The sequence below is a fragment of the Octopus sinensis genome, linkage group LG13 (assembly GCF_006345805.1).
Source record: "Octopus sinensis linkage group LG13, ASM634580v1, whole genome shotgun sequence".
In the NCBI taxonomy this organism is placed as follows: Eukaryota; Metazoa; Mollusca; class Cephalopoda; order Octopoda; family Octopodidae; genus Octopus; species Octopus sinensis.
Genome location: NC_043009.1, coordinates 20180664 through 20200475, shown reverse-complemented (window position 1 = coordinate 20200475; position 19812 = coordinate 20180664). Strand labels below are relative to the sequence as shown.

Sequence of the window (19812 nt, the reverse complement as noted above, 5' to 3'; positions counted from 1 at the left end):
TGCTTTATCTACTAAGCTACTGTCAATTCAGATAGCTGGTCTCCCAGTCGGGTCAGCATTTGGCAGACTCTCCTCCTCCCGTTCATTCTTCACATTCAGCAGTCTTTCATAATGACATCTCCAAGCCTCTTTCTTTGCAGAATCATTAAAAGCAAGGGCACCATCATCCTTATCTGCCAACCATGTTCACCTTTAATCCTCTTTACTTCAGGACTTTCTATAAACATAAAAGATTAAATCTGAGCATAAGCATGTTGTTCATGTTTGAGAAAGCTGTTTGCACACACGCACACCCACACTCTTGGTTTTTTTTTTTCTTTTGATCTTCTAACTTGTTTTCTACTTGAAACAAGTCTTCATGTTATTTCAAAAATTAGAAGAATTAACGATTTATGACAATTGTTTGAAGATTCTTTTGTTTAATTAGGTCCCCATATGGGGTTGTGAGGTTAAGAATGGTTCCAGTTTCAATGTTGCCTCTTTAGACCACTTTTTATCTTTTATTTTTTACTTGTTTTTGTCATTGGACTATGGCCATGCTGGGGCACCCCCTTGAACAGTTTAGTGGAAATCGATTCCAATACTTATTTTTTGAAAACTTGGTACTTATTCTATCAGTCTTTTTTGCCGAACTGCTAAGTTATGGGAATGTAAACAAACCAACACTGATTGTCAAGCAGTGGGGAGGTCAAACACAGCTACAAAGACACACACACATACATAAGTACATATATGTATAGATATAAACAGGGTGTCCATAAATTACCTTTACAATTTGAAAAATTCAAGAAAAAAAAATGAAAGTGTTTCTTGAAAAACAGAATCAAAGAAATTAAGTTTTCTTAAAAGCATCTCAACACATCCTCAACAGCCTCTCCAAGGGAATCGGATCAAAGACATTTTCTAGACTGACCATAATATGGAAAGGCTCAGCCATGGTCAAGCTTCTCAATCAAATGGTTTCAAGTTAAATCTCACTGTGTAGTGGCACTTTGGGCAAAGATCTTCTGTTGCATCTTCAGGTTGGCCAAAGCCACAAGAACAGATTTGGTAAATGGAAACCGAAAGATTTCATTGTGTGTGTATTTACTACCATCTATATGTGTTTATTTGACTTAGTGCTGACCATAACCATGTGAGTGAACTTGGTAGGCAGAATCTAAAAGTAGCCTGTCATGTATACATAGGGTGGGGGCGTGGACCCATGTCTTGATATACATGGGGTGGGGGCATCGGTCCGTGTCTTGATATTTGGTGGCATCCAAACGAGCATCACCATCATGCAAACAGTGTTCTTTTTCCAGTCATCCATAAAGATATGGCTGACCATAAGGGCAGAGGAATATTACCTTATCTGGAAACAGGTGAAGGTTGGTGACAGAAAGGGCATCCAGCCATTGGAAATCTGCCCCAGGCAAGCATGGAATTGTAGGCATTAAATTGATGATGTGTTTATTTGACTAATGCTGTGTATCCACTGAGTTTTTAATCATTTACATCTCCAGTAGAAAACCACCCAGTGGGCAGTCTTTCTGAGAGTTATTAGGATGTTTCAGGAATTACTGGAAAAACCATATTGAAAAACTTACTGTTGTTTCTAACACATGTGGTTGCATAACTTATTTCTTTTCTATCAATATATATTTTTATACATATTAGTATAATTGTACAGAAATGGGAAATAATTTTTTATTACCATTCATCATATGAATTACAATAACATGAAAAGTGGAAGTTATAGCAAAGGAATGAACTATCAAAAATAAACAAAGAAAAGATGGAAAGGGAGATGAAGGTTATCTCACAATATAAGACTTGCAGAGAATTAAAATTGTTTGGTTGAAAAAACTTTAAAACTACAGTTTGATAAAAAAAAAATATATTAAAATTGGAATTTTTAAGAATTTTCTACATAGTGGAGACTTTAATTGCTCTTTCTTTTTGTTTTGGTAAAAGTTATGTAATTGCCACTAATCAATAAGCCACATTCTCCATTATAGTATAAATATCTTCAGTTCATTTAGTGACAAATGCTGTCATTTCTTGTTTCCTAATCATTCGAAGTAGATAACACAACAGATTTGCTGTGCAATTACAGCATAAAACCACCTTCGTTATGTAACTACTTTTTAACTTCTCTCTCTCTCCTTGCTTTCTAATCCAACCTGGACGGCCTCTTATCTTGCATGTCTTCCTACTTAATGTCTTCTCTTGTATCTTTGAAGTGGGTCTTCAAAAATATTTTTCATGATAAGTGACTGATAATTCCACTCTTCTCCCCACCCAACAACTACAGCAACAACAACAACAGCAGCGGCAATATCTCCCGTTGTTGCTGTGATAACGTGTGTGTGTGTGTGTTTATACAAGAAACTGATTTAAAAGATAAACAATTATGTTTTATGACTAATGAAAATATGTTCAGATCTGACTTGGCAGAAAATCTCACTCGTTAGTTTCTGGGGAGTTCGCAGTTTCTTGGAAATTAATTTTGCACACACACACAAATAACAATAAGGGAACCTCTTTGTAGTTACCTAGCATGCTAGAAATAGCAGCTAAATTCCTTTCAAATCACAACCTATCACTTTTTTATTAAAGTACATGTTGATATAGTCCTGGCTTCTCTATGCATAGAGAAAAGACAAGGATGGCCATGGTTGGAATGATCATGGTACTAAGGTTTATTCAGTCACTGTTGACTTGTAGTTCAATCGACTTCTCTCTCTCTGTCTTTTTCATTCTTAGTTAAAAACCACCAACAAATACAATTACTAAAACTAGGAGTTGCTATGTTACCATGGTGACAAAAACTTCTGCTCCAAAGAAAGCTTTCTTTTGTCCGTTGAATAATGGCCCCCCCCCCCCCCGGATACATGCTGACCTTTTCTTTGACTGCGGATAATATTTCACAAAGTATTACCTTATCGTTACAACAGACTTTAATCATTTTCTGCTGGATTTCTTCATTTCCTTCCTTTTCTTTGTTTTTCTTCCTTTTCTGTCATTCTCCATTTGTGCAGAGGTGGAATAATTTATCAATGCAGAAGTTGTTGTTAAGTACAAATTGGCAGGAAAGGGCAACGTCCTATGATCCCTACGTATTTTCAGGAGTTTCCAATGCCAGGAAGGGACCAGAGATTTCATTCAAATGTTAGGAACAGAGTGAATTCTACCAAGGGATCAGAGGAGACATTAAACTAGATTAACTCCACTAAACATTTAATCCCATGCCATGATAATTCCACCCATCCACCCCCACCCCCTATTAGACTGGGAACCTATTTATTAACCCCAAAACAATGAAATTGATGCAAACAGCTGAAAAAAATGCATTATATTCTAAAGAACCCTAGAAAATCCATTGCCCTGTCAGCACTGGAGGAGCTGGCATTGATCAGAAGGGCCATGGCCATGATTATCTTGCCTTCTTTTCTAAACTAACATCAACTAATGTGTCCTTCGTCTTAATACTTAGTAGACAGAGACTTGGCTGCTGTTTCTGACAGGACAAGCGACTACTTAGAAACTAGCTTCGTCATTTGCTTGTTTTTACAACTGGATATCCTTCTTGTTATTGTATTGTGAATTAGGAATACCTGTAATATATGTGGAATTATTGAGGGTACTTATAGCCAGTACAGGAGTGTTAGGGATACCTGTGATATATATTGGATTGAATTTGAAATGTGAGAAACTATGTGGAAGGGAAACCCAACTTGACAAACAAGAGATCAAACTTGAAAAAATTGTCGTTTGTCCACACACTGTTACCTGTAGTGTGACCATGGTCAAGGTACTTTTAATTATTACAGGGTAGGCAGAAAGTAATAAAATTAACAGAAACTGTATTGCCATGATACACCATGTAAAAATAGGTTTATACCGATATACATACATATGTGCAAATGTAGGTAGGAGTAAATTGACATCTAATTGTATAGCCTGGATTTAAAGTACGTCAGGAAGAGGTGACAAAACAGGAATTCAACCATAAAACATCGCTCGAGAAAACCAAACCAGCTTTCATATCAGTAGGGGATAAGCAGAAAATGAAAACAATAATGATATATGTGTTGAGAGAGAGATGCACTCACACACACATATATTTATTTATATATACATGCAGATGTGTTTGTGTGTCAGTCAGTCTGTGTGTAGGAATCAAAATTAAACTGTGTGGGTTGTTAGTACAGATGCATGACAGCCTGAGCCACTAATTTTATCGTTATTAATGGCTGTGAGCTGGCAGAATAGTTAGCATCTCAGACAAAATGCTTAGCAACATATCTTCTGGCTCTCTGTGTTCTGAGTTCAAATCTCACCAAAACCAACCTTGCCTTTTATCCTTTCAGGGTCAATAAAATAAAGTCCTGGATCAATTAAATAAAGTACACTTCCATCAACCCCAGTTGGGTACTTTGACGTAATGGACTAAAGACATTCTCCTAAAATTTACTGGCTTTCAACCCAAATTTCAAAGTATTACCATCATTTTAGCATTCCAGGCAAAATGGTTAGCAGCATGCCCGCCGTCTTTACTTTCTGAGGTCAACTTTGCCTGTCATCCTTTCAGGGTCAATAAATTAGGTACCAGTTGAGCACTGGGGTCAATGTAGTCAATTATTATTATTATTTATACATGCTAAATTAAAAGAGGCAGTCACTTGATGTGCTTGAAAAGTAGGTAAATTTTCTAAAACCACACCTTACTATCTTCGAAAATGGAAGAACACAATCTGGATCCATTGTAAATAAGGTGGTCATAGTTGGAATACTTTTATCATAGGTTTACTCAACTAAGGGTCACTGGGGTTAAACAACATGGTAGTTGAATACATTGACATTTGTATTCATGTTTACACACACACACACACACACATTTGCACGAAGGCAAACGATTAGTTTGGTTTAGTTATGTCACAGCACAATCAATATAAATGTGTTGTAACAAAATACATGTTGATGCCATTAGGAGTGAAATTAAATGCAAATCACTTAAACAACATCTGATATTACAAACATACTCACACACCTGTGATGATATGGTCTCATGGGTGGCTGTGTGGTAAGTAGCTTACTTACCAACCACATGGTTCCAGGTTCAGTCCCACTGCCTGGCACTGTGGGCAATTGTCTTTTATTATAGCCTCAAGCCAACCAAAGCCTTGAGTGGATTTGGTAGACGAAAACTGAAAGAAGCTCGTCGTATGTATGTATATATATATATGTGTGTGTCTGTGTTTGTCCCCCCAACATCACTTGACAACCAGTACTGGTGTGTTTATGTCCCCGTAACTTAGTGGTTCAGCAAAAGAGACTGATAGAATAAGTACTAGGCTTACAAAGAATAAGTCCTGGAGTCAATTTGTTCGACTAAAGGCGGTGCTCCAGCATGGCCACAGTCAAATGACTGAAACGAATAAAAGAATATATATATAGGTAAGCTGAGTTAGCGGTTGTAGTAACCGACTAAGGGATAAGAATCTCCATATTTGCTACTGGTATCAGTTACCTGTGCTATCCCTGGGCATGGAAAACGGGCAAACTATGCTTGTAGAGTACAGGTAACAACAGAATAGACAACAGTTTATCAGTAATCAAATTTAAATAATCAGAAAATGGAGAAATCTTTTGATCAACAAACAAATTGGACCAAATCTGTAGATTAATTTTTAATACAAAATATGACAACCTTTCTTACAGCTGCTTCTGCTTCTGATATTAGTCGGTGCTTACGGAAGAGTTTTGAAAATAATATTCATCATTTTCATAACAGATTCGATCTAGTACATGGAGCTTCACCAGAGTGAATACAAATGCGTAAAATAAAATAAACGAAGGGAAGAGAGAATAGGAAAGAACAGGGCCTCATCTCGAGGACATAAGAAATGTTATGTCATGTTTTGTATTAAAAAATAATCTATAGATGTGGTCCAATTTGTTTGGTTGTTGATCAAAAGTTTTCTCCGTTTTCTGATTATTGAAATTATATATATATACACGCCTTCCATATATATAACATATTTAATAACAGTTTATACTCTCATTTGTCTATTAGTTAGCTGCAACCCTGATCTCTTTATTCCAGTTTATAAATCATATTGGTTCCTAATTTTGGCACAAGGTCAGCATTTTTAGGGGAGGGGTAAGTCAGTTAGAGTGTTCAACTGGTGCTTTGTTTTTATTTGAAGACAATCTCAAAGATGCAAGTTATATATTCTAAACCTAAAATGGAGTGTGTGCATGTGGTGTCTTTGCTACTGTGATATATACACACACACATATGTATGTATACAAATGTATACACTGTATTGTCCAACTTTAACATAGATGACAGATTCTAATGTTATGGGGGACTGATGGATTCAGTTGCTAGAGGAATGAGGAATTTAATGTTTTGGTTCTTTACCGTTCACCTGAACCTTTTACATTCAGAGTTCAGTTTGTGCTGGTGTTAACATTAGTCTTTCATCTTTCTGGGGTCAGTGAAAAATTTCTGTAGTCTTTTGGATGTGAACAGACCCAGGCGAACATTGCCTTTCATCTAAGGTCAGTAAACCAAAGTACCGGTGATATACTGGCGTAGATTTAATATTCCTATAAAACATTTCAGATGTGAATATAATTAAAGACTGATCTTGCAGCAAATATTAGTATTTGGGCCAAAACTAGAACATTTCAACAAAACCCTTATCCCCTGCACTTTCCTTAAAGATGTCGACCAGTACTAATTCAACCAACAGACACCCAGTCTTGTAGATATAGCTCTGTTCTTACTCAAATTAAAATATATAAACCAAATAACAATTGATATTACGTGTCAATGACTTCTCCTCCAGTTTGAAACAATTAGACACACGAGTTTGAAATAACACAAATTTTAAGTGGTAGCCATGAGTAGTGTGTCCTCCCGACATTTTAATGACAATCAGATGACACAAGTGTTATGCTGCATTCTCTGTCACCGTTTAGACGTCAACATTCACGTTGTTATTATTAGCTTCTCTCATGGAAACGTTTTTCAAACAAAATTCTTTTTTCTTTTCCACTTTTTTCTTCTGTCTTCCCTCTTCTTTCTTTAAATTTTTATATCAAACCCAAAATGCATCTGAACGTCTCTACCGTTATCTTACATCTCTCAACTAAATCCAAAAGACATACTGAAAGTATGTTTAGAAAGACTTGGGAAGAAATGGTGGAGGTTGATCTCAAGAAACAAGGTTGAATTTCAAAAGCGAAATAACACACACACGAGGGTTGTTGCTCCAAATAAGGAGTAACTCAGCCTAAGTTGATTCATCCGACCCATGCCAACATGGAAGTAAATGGAACTTTAAAATGATGATGATGATAAAAACACTCGGTTTCTATATTGTACGTCGTTATCGTTAGCAACCAATTAGAGATGAGCTGCCACTGTTTTTATTACAGTTTGTTTGCAAGATTGTCTATGACTGTGTTTCTTCTGATTTATCAAAAGCTGCTAAAAATTTGGTTTTTGTTTTATCAATAAATACTGAACTAAATTTTAAAAAAAAAACGTTTTATTTTTTTGACATTTTACTTTTTGAAATAGGTTAAATGAACAAATATTTCATACTGGTGAGTCGTGGGTCGTAGTTTGAGTTGTGGGATTATAAAAGCATAAGAGTTATAAGAATGTTAAAAAAAAAAAAACCATTTAAAAGTTGTTTTAATAAAATATGAGTATTACAGGTTTCAGGCAGAACTGACCCCACCCCCTGCAGAGAAATTTAGGGATTTCATCAAAATATTAAGATTCAAGGAATTATATATTTTTTTGTTATAAATCTTGCACCAGACTTCAAGACATTTTCATCACATCTTTTTCCTTCAAGGCATCCTCTTTTTGATGTGATTTGTCCTATAAAAGAAAATAAGGCTTTTATAAACAAAACAAAAAAAAATCAATTCTGGATTTTCTTTTTTCATATTTCATTAAATTTCCATCTTTTAAGATCAACAGAGCAAAAAGGTTGGACCAAAGCATATCTATTTTATGTACACACACATAAACACACGCTATTCCACTACCTTACCTGTGACACTGGTACATAGACATTATTCTAACATGATGGTTCTGGACCTCGACAGCCATTCAGTGGATAAAAAAAAAATCCTTTTGTATTTTTATAATTAAATATTATTAGGAATTGTATTTTTAAAAATTGTTAAAATATTTTGTATCATCATCATCGTTTAACGTGTTTTCCATGCTGGCATGAGTTGGATAGTTTGACTGGGGGACTGGCAAGCCAGTAGGCCACACCAGGCTCCAATCTTGTATACATTGCAGAAATACAAGCAATTCATAGCACATAACTTTTAACACCAAAATCTTATACAGAAGCCGCAAAGGGTCATCTGGACCCTGGTTGTGAACCCAGTGTGCCAACATCTGTGCCAGGCATAACAGACTGAGTTCCATTTATAGAAAGACAAGTGGAACATTCCTGAAACAAATGTCAAAATTGGTCAAATGAGCTAAAATTATATTTTTCGGAACACATCAAGTGTGACGTTTAACAAATGCTGATAAAACTAGTTGATTTTATTTAAGCGACTCAGGCAGAATCAGTACCACTAGGTATTACTAGGGGCATCGGTTTGTTGGTTTTTGCTCATTGATGGGTTATCTTTTGTTTTCACCATTTCAACAAAGACGGAAACTAAGTGCCATTGATTCCCAAAAGTGGGGAGGAGGCTATCCTTGAACCAGGGAGCTGGCTTGGATGTCTGCAACAGTCCCCAAGGACCAGGCAATGGATGACATACACTAATTAACAACTCAAAACACAAAGTGCTGGACACAAATACCAGAAGGTATCTCTGTCTGGTGCTCTACCAATTCCACTGTCCTGGTTTGGTTCTTTATTTCTTGAAAATATGAAAGGCAAAGTTGGCTTTGGACTTAGAGCAGAGAACTGGAACAAATACCAGTTAGCTATGTGTGTAGAGAGAGAGAAAGAAAAGGGTAGGCAGACATACATACAACAATTCATCCAATCCAAAGTGCATTGGTTGGAGATAGGAAGGGCATCCAACCATGGCAATCATGCCAAGTCTTGAAATGTCTGAATTTTGTCCACTGATTCATCAAAGAGGGCAATTCTGAATAAGAACTGACTTGGTTTGTGATGACCCTTCTAATATATCTGCAGGACATAAATCATGCTTTTCTCTTCAAAAGGCATTGGTCAACTTGAATCTAATGTACAAGACTCTTGCCCAAGGTGCTGTGCAGAGGGACTGAATACAGAACCATATGAAGGTAACTTGTTTCCGAAACATCAAACAATATTTCCAAACAAGAATAATTGCAGGAATACTGATAGAATTTATAGAACTAGCATTTTATAATTAGGAACACAAGAAGATCATGAATGGATCAAACATGTACTTGGAATCATATTGAATACTTCCAGATAGCAGTTAAATACTTCTACTGGAATACAAAATTTAACCAGTCAATGAAATAAAGAACTGGGGGGAAATAGCCAATTCTTCTACAAATACTGCAAACTTTATTTTCAGAACATTGTTAAATGTTTAAGGAATCTTTATAATTAGACACAGGGCCTTAACATAGGAAAGGGTTTCAGTTAGTTAGATTGACCCCGGTAAGTATGCAACTGGTACTTTATCTTATTGATCTTGGCAAACAATATAGTTGTGAAGAAATCACTTAAAAGACCATTCTAAATATAAGTACTGCAGGGTGGTGAATGGAAAAAACTGATAAATAGAAATTATCTAAGCAATTTGTAGAAACTCCCTCCAAGAATGTTTGCAAAAAGGGAAATAACTTTAGATCATATTTATAAAACCAATGGGTGAATGTAAACAAGACTTATTACAGTGTTATTAGACCTCCTCAGCAAAAGCTATTCCCCCTCAGTTGGCAATAAAGGGTGTATAGGAGGGGGTGTTGAAAAGTTCTTGGTTTCAAGGGTATCATGAAAAGTCTGGTTGGAGGCCCAACCTTCTGAGCCCTTTTACAGGGCTTAGAAAAATTGATGGACTGCTGCATTGTGTAAATCTGAGAAGAGAATATGTTGAATAAAATCATAATTAACTGATCCCCCTCTATTTTCTTTTACCCAAAGCCAGCAACTTTTCAGCATCCCCTTGTGTATATATACAGGGCACAGTGAATATATTGTTGCCTAAATTATGCAAAAATGAAAATTACACTGACATCTCATTTTTAACAGATATATTTACCAAAATTACATAAAAATATCTTGAAATACCAAAGTAAATTTATTCAATAAAATCGCCGTTGGCTTCAATCACGGCCTCCAGAAGACTTCGGAATCTCCTGCAACTCTTCTGGATGATCACCTTGCTTTAATCAGTGAATGTTGCCATAATCTTTGCCTTCAGTTCATCTTTGGTGTTACAAGGAGTTTTGTTGGCCTCTCGCTCAACTGTGCCCCACACATAATAATCAAGGGGGTTGCAGTTTGGGGAGTTAGGGGTGATGTGGTCACAGAAATTGTCTGACAGCCATGAATGGGTCCTCCTGCTTGTATGGCATGGTGCAGAGTCCTGCTGCCAGACATAGAGTCTTTCAGCAGCCACCCTTTTGACCCAGGGAAGATGAATGGATGCATAACATCTCCATCACTAGTGATCACTCCAAACACCATGATGTTGACTGGATGTTTGATTTTTATCGCTCTCTGTACATGTTTTGAGGATACAACAAGCCAACAGTTGTTCTATGTGTTCACCATCTGCTTGTATTGGAGCTTCCGGTGTGAATGCTAAGCAGTACAGCATGTTGCTTCCAAATTTCTGGCAGAGTGAATTGCGTCATGATGCTGTTTTTCAAATACAGAGGATGCCCAACTGACCCTACTATACTGTGTAGTCGACAAAATCAAAAACAAACAATGTGCATGCACGAAATTAAAAACATTGCACTCTGTGTGTGTGTGTGTATATATATATATATATATATAATGTGTGTGAGAAAGTAAAAGAGGGAATGTAGTGTAAAAAAATACTTGTAGGGGCAGGCAATGGCTGTGTCTTACCTTATGTTTAATGTACGACAAAAGGGCATCCCATATGAGTGTAATAAAACAGACATAAACCACACGGAACCTGGTGGGCAGGAAGTAGAAGTTGATGAACTGTGATGGGGGCCAAATTAACCAATCCATCTAAAACAAGAGAAAAAGTTATGTCAATAATAATAACAATAATCTTTTCTACTATAGGCACAAGGCCTGGAATTTGTGGGGAGGGGGATAGTTGATGACATTGACCTGGGGACTTGACTGATACTTAATTTATCAACCGCAAAAGGATGTAAAGCAAAGTCGACCTCAGCAGAATTTGAACTTAGAACATAAAGACGAATGAAATGCCACTAAGCATTTTTCCCAGCATGCGAACGATTCTGCCAACTCACCATCTTAATGATAATAATAATCCTTTCTACCAAAGGCACAAGGTCTGAAATTTGGGGGAGGGGACTAGTTGATTACATTGACCCCAGTATTTCAATGGTGCTTAATTCATTAACCTTGAAAGGAAAAGTTGATCTCAGAATTTGAACTTAGAATGTGAAGACGGACAAAATGCCACTAAGCATTGTGCCCAGCATGCTAACGATTCCGCCAGCTTGCAGCCTTAATGATGATATAATAATAATAAGTCTGGAAATCCAGACCAGAAAGTGGGGTTTGAAAAGAGAAATAATCTCTCTAAGAGTCTTGGGAATGGTTACAGATGATGCAGAGAAAGGCATAACCGAAGCACCAGGACTTACAGATACATTCACCACATACGGAAGCAACACAGGACATTGCACACATACACACCATGGAGAGCCATCACTACATGAGGAAAACACTCCTCTGTATATGCATGGTGTTCACAGCTGCACTCAATGGTGCAGTGAAATAATGCTGTAAGAAATGAAATAATCTTGGTCTCTGACAGAAGATGGTTTGTATCTTTAATGACCCCGGGAGATGAGAAGTAAAGGTAATAATTTCAATAGGGTTTGAACTGAAAATTATGAAGGTAAAAAAACCAAAAACTGAATTATTTTTACACATTGTTCTATCAAACTCTGTTGCTTGTTGTTGAAGTGGATGATGGCAATAATTCTTAAAATAGTCATTAGACATATGTCCATATGCTATCACCGTCTTTAACATATGTACAAGGCCTTTAAAGGTCTTTTGGCTCTTTAACTACTAACCAGCTGGTAGCCATAGTAAGTAGTTATCAACCAATATACCACAATTTTGGTCCAAAATCGTTTACTTGAAAAATAATGAATAAATCATAAAATATTGAGAATCTGTGATGCCATGAATTGGTGGATTCTATTAGGGTTCCTTATAGATCCTATCCAGGCTGTTTCCCTCCATGGTGCAGATAACAACAAGTCTTAAAAGTCAACCAGGCAACATGTCTCCTTTCCTGCCCCTGTCATTGATACCAATGTTGTTCTACAGAATGGCAAGGTTGATGCCACTTGGCATCAATGTTATTTGCAAGTGAACTCAGGTTGCAGAAACCAAATATAAAAACATTTTGTCCAAGAAGGCATCACATGTTCCATGGGGCATCTCCCCCCATCACCACCACCACTATTTGGCCAATGAAGAAGTTATTAAATGAATCCAAAATTAATAATGGAATACAAAAAGGTACCAACAGTTGTGGTCTTACCATATAAATTGTGAGGAATTTTTCCTTCAGTTCTCCTACAGCAACTTTCCAACCTTTTCCTTCCAATAACGACATACCTAAACATGGAGAATATAGGGTAGACATAAGGTACCAACATATTTTATCATTTATTTTTGTCTTATACAATGATGTATATTACAGCAGCGCCACATACAGTAGAGGTGTATATACTACAGTTGGGGGGGTGTCTCATTGTAGCACTATACTGAGTCACTGGACCTGACAACTGAATATGAAAAAGCAAAGAGACAACACATTCAAAATATTTGTTGAAACAAGAAGAGAGAACTGACCCACTAAGAATGTTGTACAGAAATACGGCGCTGCCACTGCCTGATCAGCACAAATCTTCTTCAAGACCGTTATTCCTGCAGTTCCAACTAACATTTTATCAAGGAACGTATACCAAAAATGTGTGGCTGGACCCATAAACAGGCCAACGGTGAACATTCGACCTGCAACAGAGGAAATCAATAGGAAAGTGATCAATATACTGAACTTGTTTGTGAAAACAAAAATTAATTTTATTTGGGTGGAAAATAGGTGGGCAGAACTAATATGAAATGGGTTATATACTGTCATTTTAGTTTTGTGTGTGTGAATGAATAGGTTACACCAATAAAAATAGTTACTAAATTACTTCAATTAACTTATTAATATTTCTGCAGGTTAAGGAATCGAGCTGGCAGAATCATTAGCATGCCAGGCGAAATGCTTAGCAGTATTTCGTCTATCTTTATGTTCTGAGTTCAAATTCTGCTGAAGTCGACTTCACCTTTCATCCTTTTTGGGTCAATTAAATAAGTACCGGTTATGCAAAGGGATCAATGTAATCGACTTAATCCTTTGTCTGTCTTTGTTTGTCCCCTCTATGTTTAGCCCCCTGTAGGCAATAAAGAGATTAATATTTCTGCAGGTTTCTTTCATGCATGCACACTCACACACACAACACCTGACCACTCTCCATCAATTATTATGATGCTCTTTTCTGACAGAAAACATTAGTTCTGTATTAAGCAGAAATGAATGGTTGTTCCACTGAAATTAAAACAAAAGATTGTTAATCTGTACATTTTTTGTGGTGAAACATTTCTGTGTTTCAGTCTATCAATGACATAGAATAACACAGAATAGTTGAGTAATTTTGTACACTTTATTGCTTAAGCAGCTCATTAGTACTCAACCAAACACACCACAGCCACAGTTCTTTGTGTAGTTAATCTTCTGAAACTAGAGTAGAAATATCACCATACACAGCTAAAGACAAAAGGATATATCATAAATGTGTGTGTGTAGAGGTTGGAGAAAGATGAATTATGTTACTGGATGTGTAATGTTAAATTACAGGAGATGCACAATGCTGGTATGTTCAGATGATATAACTGGATATTAAAGATAACATGAAATGTACAGTTAATGCAAAGTGGAGTAGCAACATCTGCTGCTGTGGTAATTTGTGATGTATTGAAGTAAATAAAGAAATGATGGGGCTAGAACAGCAGACCTCACAGAATCATGTCAAAGAATTATGTAGAACCACCCAAGCTATTGAATAAATGTCTTATGATGATGATGTCTCATGACCACCAAGCCTCACTTTATTTGTTTTCTCCATTTAGAAGCTGCTTCTCAAAGAAACATCTTTCACCTTTAATTATATTCCAGGGTTTTCTCACAATTTTCTTTTTCCACCTGAGCCAGCTCCTAACTCCTAATCATTTCTCTCTTTCTTTCACATTAGAACAAACTTGATCCGATGTATACCTTGTTGCTAAGTAACCAGTTAGCTTTCAGAATTCTCCATCACACAGACATGCTGTATCCTCCTTCTGTCATTTGTAGAGTTACTACAGCAGCCACTGCTCTTGTGCCACCCTTATTAACAACACCCAATCCTTCTTCCAGAATTCCCTCTCTTCTGATTCTTCAAGAGAAGCATTAAACATGTTCATCTGTTCATTTCTTTTACCATGTCCAGAGACTTCATAATAACCAGAAACTGCATTTTCTAAATTCAAAAGTTAAACAATTTTAAAATGTCCTTTTATAATTAAGATTCTATGCCATCTTCCAATAATCTGATCTCTTTGTTCAGGTGTGAATTTCCATTATGCAAAAAGCAATTTTAATAATTCCAGAGAGATAAGCCAGGCAGATAACTTATGCTTTTTAAAAATTCAAGGCCAAAAGTATATCAAAATAGAGATTCATCATGTCTATCATTCCATTATTTTCTTGCAATGATTTTCATACAAATTATGCTGAGTGAAATTAAAAGCTTTGCAGCAACTTTGAATTCCAAATCCAAAACTACTTTGCTTAACCTTTCAACATTTAAACTCACCATATCCAGCCCAATATTCTACCTGCTTTATTTTTAAACCATCTAAGTCTGGCCTCTCACACCTACTCCACAATCATCATCATTTAATGTCCCTTTTGTTAATGGAGGCATAGGTAGGATGGATTGACTGGGCTGGCTCACTGGAAGACTGCACCAGACTCCAATCTGATTTGGAATGGTTTTCTACAGCTGGATTCCCTTCCTAATGCCAACCACTCCGAGAGTGCAGTGGGTGCTTTTACATGCCACCGGCACACATGCCATTTGTGTGACACCAGGGTGCTTTTACAAGCCACTGGCATGGGTGCCATTTGCATGACACCAGTATCTGCCACGACTGTGATTTTGTTCAGCTTGATGGGTCTTCTCAAGCAAAACATAATGCCAAAGTTCTTGGTCATTGCCTCCATGAGGCCCAACGCTCAAATGGTGTTTTTTTCGTGCCACCAACATGGGTGCCAGTTACCATGACAAGCACAGCACATCGCCAATGGTCTCAGTCACTAGTCATTGTCCCTGAGGCTCAAAGATCATACTTCACCACCTCATCCCAGGTCTTCCTGGGTCTACTTCTACCACACATTCCCTCCACAGTTAGAGATCGGCACTTCTTTATACAGCTGTCCTCATCCGTACCAGTGCAGTCGTCTCTCTTCCACAACACATCTGATGCCTTTTATACCTAACTTTTCTCTTAAGATGTTTATGCTCTGTCGAACATGCACACTGACATTGCACATCTAGTGAAGCACACTGGCTTCATTTCTTTCAAGCCTGTGCATGTCCTCAGCTGTCACAGCCCATGTTTCACTACCATGTAGCAGAGATGTTTGCATACAGTCTGCCTTTCACTCTAAGAGAAAGGCCCTTTGTTGCCAGCAGGGGTAGGAGATCTCTGAACTTTGCCCAGCCTTATCTTATTCTCACAGCTACGCTCTTGGAACATCCACCTCCACTACTAACTTGATCACCTACATAATGGAAGCTATCTACTACCTCTAGCTTACCCCACTGGCAGTTGACGGAATCTATTTTCTGCACATTTTCAGCGTTTATTGTACCTGTGTATTTTCCACATACAAAAGCTAGTTTCCCTGTTAACCCTATTCTGATATTGCTGCACATTTTATGTGTCCAAAGCTTGCAGATCAAGCAAGGCCATCTACCTGAAAGGATTTGTGATTTGTCTACTTTGCTACTTACTAACACTTTGATTTTTGCTAGGTTAACTCTAAGGCTCTTTGGTCATTCTAAAAATGAACAACTGCATCTTCGAAATCTGAAAGCTATGAGGTGATGCAGGATTAATTGTACCCAAACAGTGTATAAAAGTTCATTACTTTTGTACATAATTCAGAACAATGTGAATGAATAAGCACTTGACAGAGTAACGTAGGGTTAAAATTGGTCCCAAATTCCAGAGTGGCGACATCAATAAATTATGAACCGAGTCATTTGTACAACTTTAATTTAGATAAATGTCTATGTATATTGTGGGCCACATCCCAAAATAACGAGTATTTCTGTGAAGTCTTTCATTCAACAACTTATTCACTGCAACGTCAATACATTCCATTGATCTTTTTCCTAACTCTCTGCAGACAATTCTTCCCTAAAAAAAAAACAAAAAAAAACTCAATCTTCTCCCTAGCAACGAAATTTATTTCTATTTACCGGCACCAAACGTAATCGTTTTTTTTTTTTTTCATATTCTACTTTTATTTTCATTTTTACAAAAAACTTCATCCATTTAAGCCGTGCATCCATCGAAAACAAAAATTTCTGCACACAGAATTATTAACTGCATTAGTTTCACCTCGTTGTCCTTGGTTTCCAGTTTTAGTGGATGATACAGTTCTAATTAATAAAAAAAAAAAAAATTAATTACATGCTTTAAATGTACATTGTGTACTGAACCTTGCGCATGTATTAAACACATCAAGCACATACACACAATTAACCACGTATTTCCTTAGATTTGTGTTGCTGATAATCACGTAACGGCGCTTGGCTGTTTCTATTTTCTCAGCCTCGCGGTCACCGACGGTATTGCCACGAGTGTTTGTGGTCGAAAATTTTTAGAGGAAAATAGAAATTTTAAAAAGTCGAAGAGTGAATTTATTCTTTTGTTTCTTTTCATTGTTATTATCAATTTTGTAAATTATGTATTTTCTTAAATAAAAAAAGATTTTTTAAAAGAAAAATAACAACATTGCAATCTAAATTGTATTTCACCGACAATGGAGAAAAAAATCCTTTAGTGACCATGTTGCACCAACTGTTTGGTTTTCAGGTTGATTTAACCTTTAATTACACGTGGACCGTTAGCAATGTCCCTCTAATTACAAATGATTTTTTTTTACAATTATGAATTCGAAACTTTAAGTCGTTACATATATACATAGTTTCCCTTATTACTGGCAGTAAAAGAAATATTTTCAACTTCAATCACTTTACCTGTCCGAGGCCAATCATATTTAAAAGTTGAAGAATCGTGTCCCAAATGTTCGATTTTCTGAGTAATAGCATCACCAACAGCCAACAAACCACCACATGTGACCGTATTAGTCAACAATAAATATTTACCAAACAACTTCTTTACAGCGTTACGTGTCTTGGACAGAGCCATAATCTCGTGCTAGAATTGGAGTTTGTGCAAAGTTTGTTGTTCTCCGAATGATACTGACATCTTCGTGTCGCTTAACATTTGTCTTTGACACCAAGTTCCGTTTAGCAACCCAAGGGACATAACTCTAACATACTCTTAATTTATACTAATTAAAATGGACCTATAATTAACATTAAACTGGGAGAAAATACAGGTAATTAACACTAACTATAATTGGACTGGAGGAAGATGGGCAATCATTAATTCCTGTTGAACTGGACAAGTAGAGGTAATTAACACCAAGCATGTGTTTTGCTTTCTTTAGCTGTTTTTTTTTCTTTCTAAATTTTATTTTCTAAATGAATTCAAAATATTTTTGAAGCTGATTTCTGCCCCAGCTTCATCTCCCCAATTATAAAACATTTGGTGTGGAATGTCTCTGAATTCAACTGCAGTTTCTTTTAATTATAAATCTATAGAAGCTCTCTCTCTCTCTGATGCAGCTGCTGTGAAATATCCATTATACTCTCTTTTACTTGTTTCAGTAATTTTCCACATTTCTTTCAAGCCTGTGCATGTCCTCAGCTGTCACAGCCCATGTTTCACTACCATGTAGCAGAGATGTTTGCATGCAGTCTGCCTTTCACTCTAAGAGAAAGGCCCTTTGTTGCCAGCAGGGGTAGGAGATCTCTGAACTTTGCCCAGCCTTATCTTATTCTCACAGCTATGCTCTCGGAACATCCACCTCCACTACTAACTTGATCACCTACATAATGGAAGCTATCTACTACCTCTAGCTTACCCCACTGGCAGTTGACGGAATCTATTTTCTGCACCGCCTTTAGTCGAGCAAATCGACCCCAGGACTTATTCTTTGTAAGCCTAGTACTTATTCTATCGGTCTCTTTTGCCGAACAGCTAAGTTACAGGGATGTAAACACACCAGCATCTGTTGTCAAGCGATGTTGGGGGGACAAACACAGACACACAAACATATACATATATGCGACAGGCTTCTTTCAGTTTCCGTCTACCAAATCCACTCACAAGGCTTTGGTCGGTCTGAGGCTATAGTAGAAGACACTTGCTCAAGGTGCCACGCAGTGGGACTGAACCCGGAGCTATGTGGTTGCTAAGCAAGCTAATTTACCACACAGCCACTCCTGCACCTATATTATGTCTCTATTTTGTAGAAATGTTGAAAAGTCGTTTACTTTGCTGACCACCAAGTAACAAATGTATTTAACCTATACTGTGAATAACATCACGTATAATTTGTACACTCACTGTCACAAAGATACATATATATAAAATACAGTGGGATCAAATAGGTCGTGACAAAGTAGCTTTAGAAGCACTTTCATCTCTCTTTGACTAAACAGATCACTCCTAAACAATGTAGGGAATTTAACTGGTCACTTTAACAGTGTATGCTGAGTTAAGCAGTTGGTCATGGGTCCGAAATACCTTGGTATTTGAATTAAGCTATGTTTTTGAAACATGTAGTGATTTTGTTTTTCTCTTTTACTTGTTTCAGCCATTTGACTGCAGCCATGCTGGAGCACCGCCTTTAGTCGAGCAAATCGACCCCGGAACTTATTGTTTGTAAGCCCAGTACTTATTCTATCGGTCTCTTTTGCCGAACTGCTAAGAGATGGGGACGTAAACACACCAGCATCGGTTGTCAAGCAATGCTAGGGGGACAAACACAGACACACAAACATACATATATATATATATATATACATATATACGACAGGCTTCTTTCAGTTTCCATCTACCAAATCCACTCACAAGGCATTGGTTGGCCCGAGGCTATAGCAGAAGACACTTGCCCAAGATGTCACGCAGTGGGACTGAACCCGGAACCATGTGGTTGGTAAGCAAGCTACTTACCACACAGCCACTCCTGCGCCTTGTTTTAAGTTATCCATTTGTTTTTGGTTACCTCATATCATCATCATCGTTTAACATCTGTTTTCCATGCTGGCATGGGTTGGATGGTTTGACTGGGGTTTGGGAAGCCAGGAGGCTGTGCCTGGCTCCAGTCTGATCTGGCAAAGTTTCTACAGCTGGATGCCCTTCCTAACACCAACTACTCCGAGATTGTAGTGCATGC

At 37.1% G+C, this 19812-nt stretch overlaps 2 protein-coding genes across 2 annotated transcripts in view; one reads left to right on the top strand and one right to left on the bottom strand.

Moving 5' to 3' along the window:
• The window catches only part of LOC115218687 (UDP-N-acetylglucosamine/UDP-glucose/GDP-mannose transporter), an 85860-nt gene that overhangs the window by 5019 nt on the left and 61029 nt on the right, over window positions 1–19812 (top strand). The gene's annotated exons all lie outside the window — the stretch shown is intronic.
• Window positions 7679–17830, bottom strand: LOC115218690 (mpv17-like protein 2). Its single transcript, XM_029788623.2, has 5 exons — window positions 17543–17830; window positions 13035–13196; window positions 12721–12797; window positions 11067–11195; window positions 7679–7888 (listed from the first exon to the last, which is right to left on the bottom strand). Exons 1-5 carry the CDS (start codon window positions 17712–17714, stop codon window positions 7829–7831), a joined length of 600 nt encoding a protein of 199 aa, XP_029644483.1. The 5' UTR covers window positions 17715–17830; the 3' UTR covers window positions 7679–7828.

What these genes read in the sequence shown, in the direction of transcription:
- LOC115218690 (XM_029788623.2), bottom strand. Translation starts at nt 17,714, where the DNA reads ATGGCTCTGTCCAAGACACGTAACGCTGTAAAGAAGTTGTTTGGTAAA. An exon ending in ATATGATTGGCCTCGGACAG is followed by an intron (nt 13,197 to 17,542) that starts GTAAAGTGATTG and finishes CCTCTGTTGCAG; the next exon opens with GTCGAATGTTCACCGTTGGC. An exon ending in CTGTACAACATTCTTAGTGG is followed by an intron (nt 12,798 to 13,034) that starts GTCAGTTCTCTC and finishes CTCCATGTTTAG; the next exon opens with GTATGTCGTTATTGGAAGGA.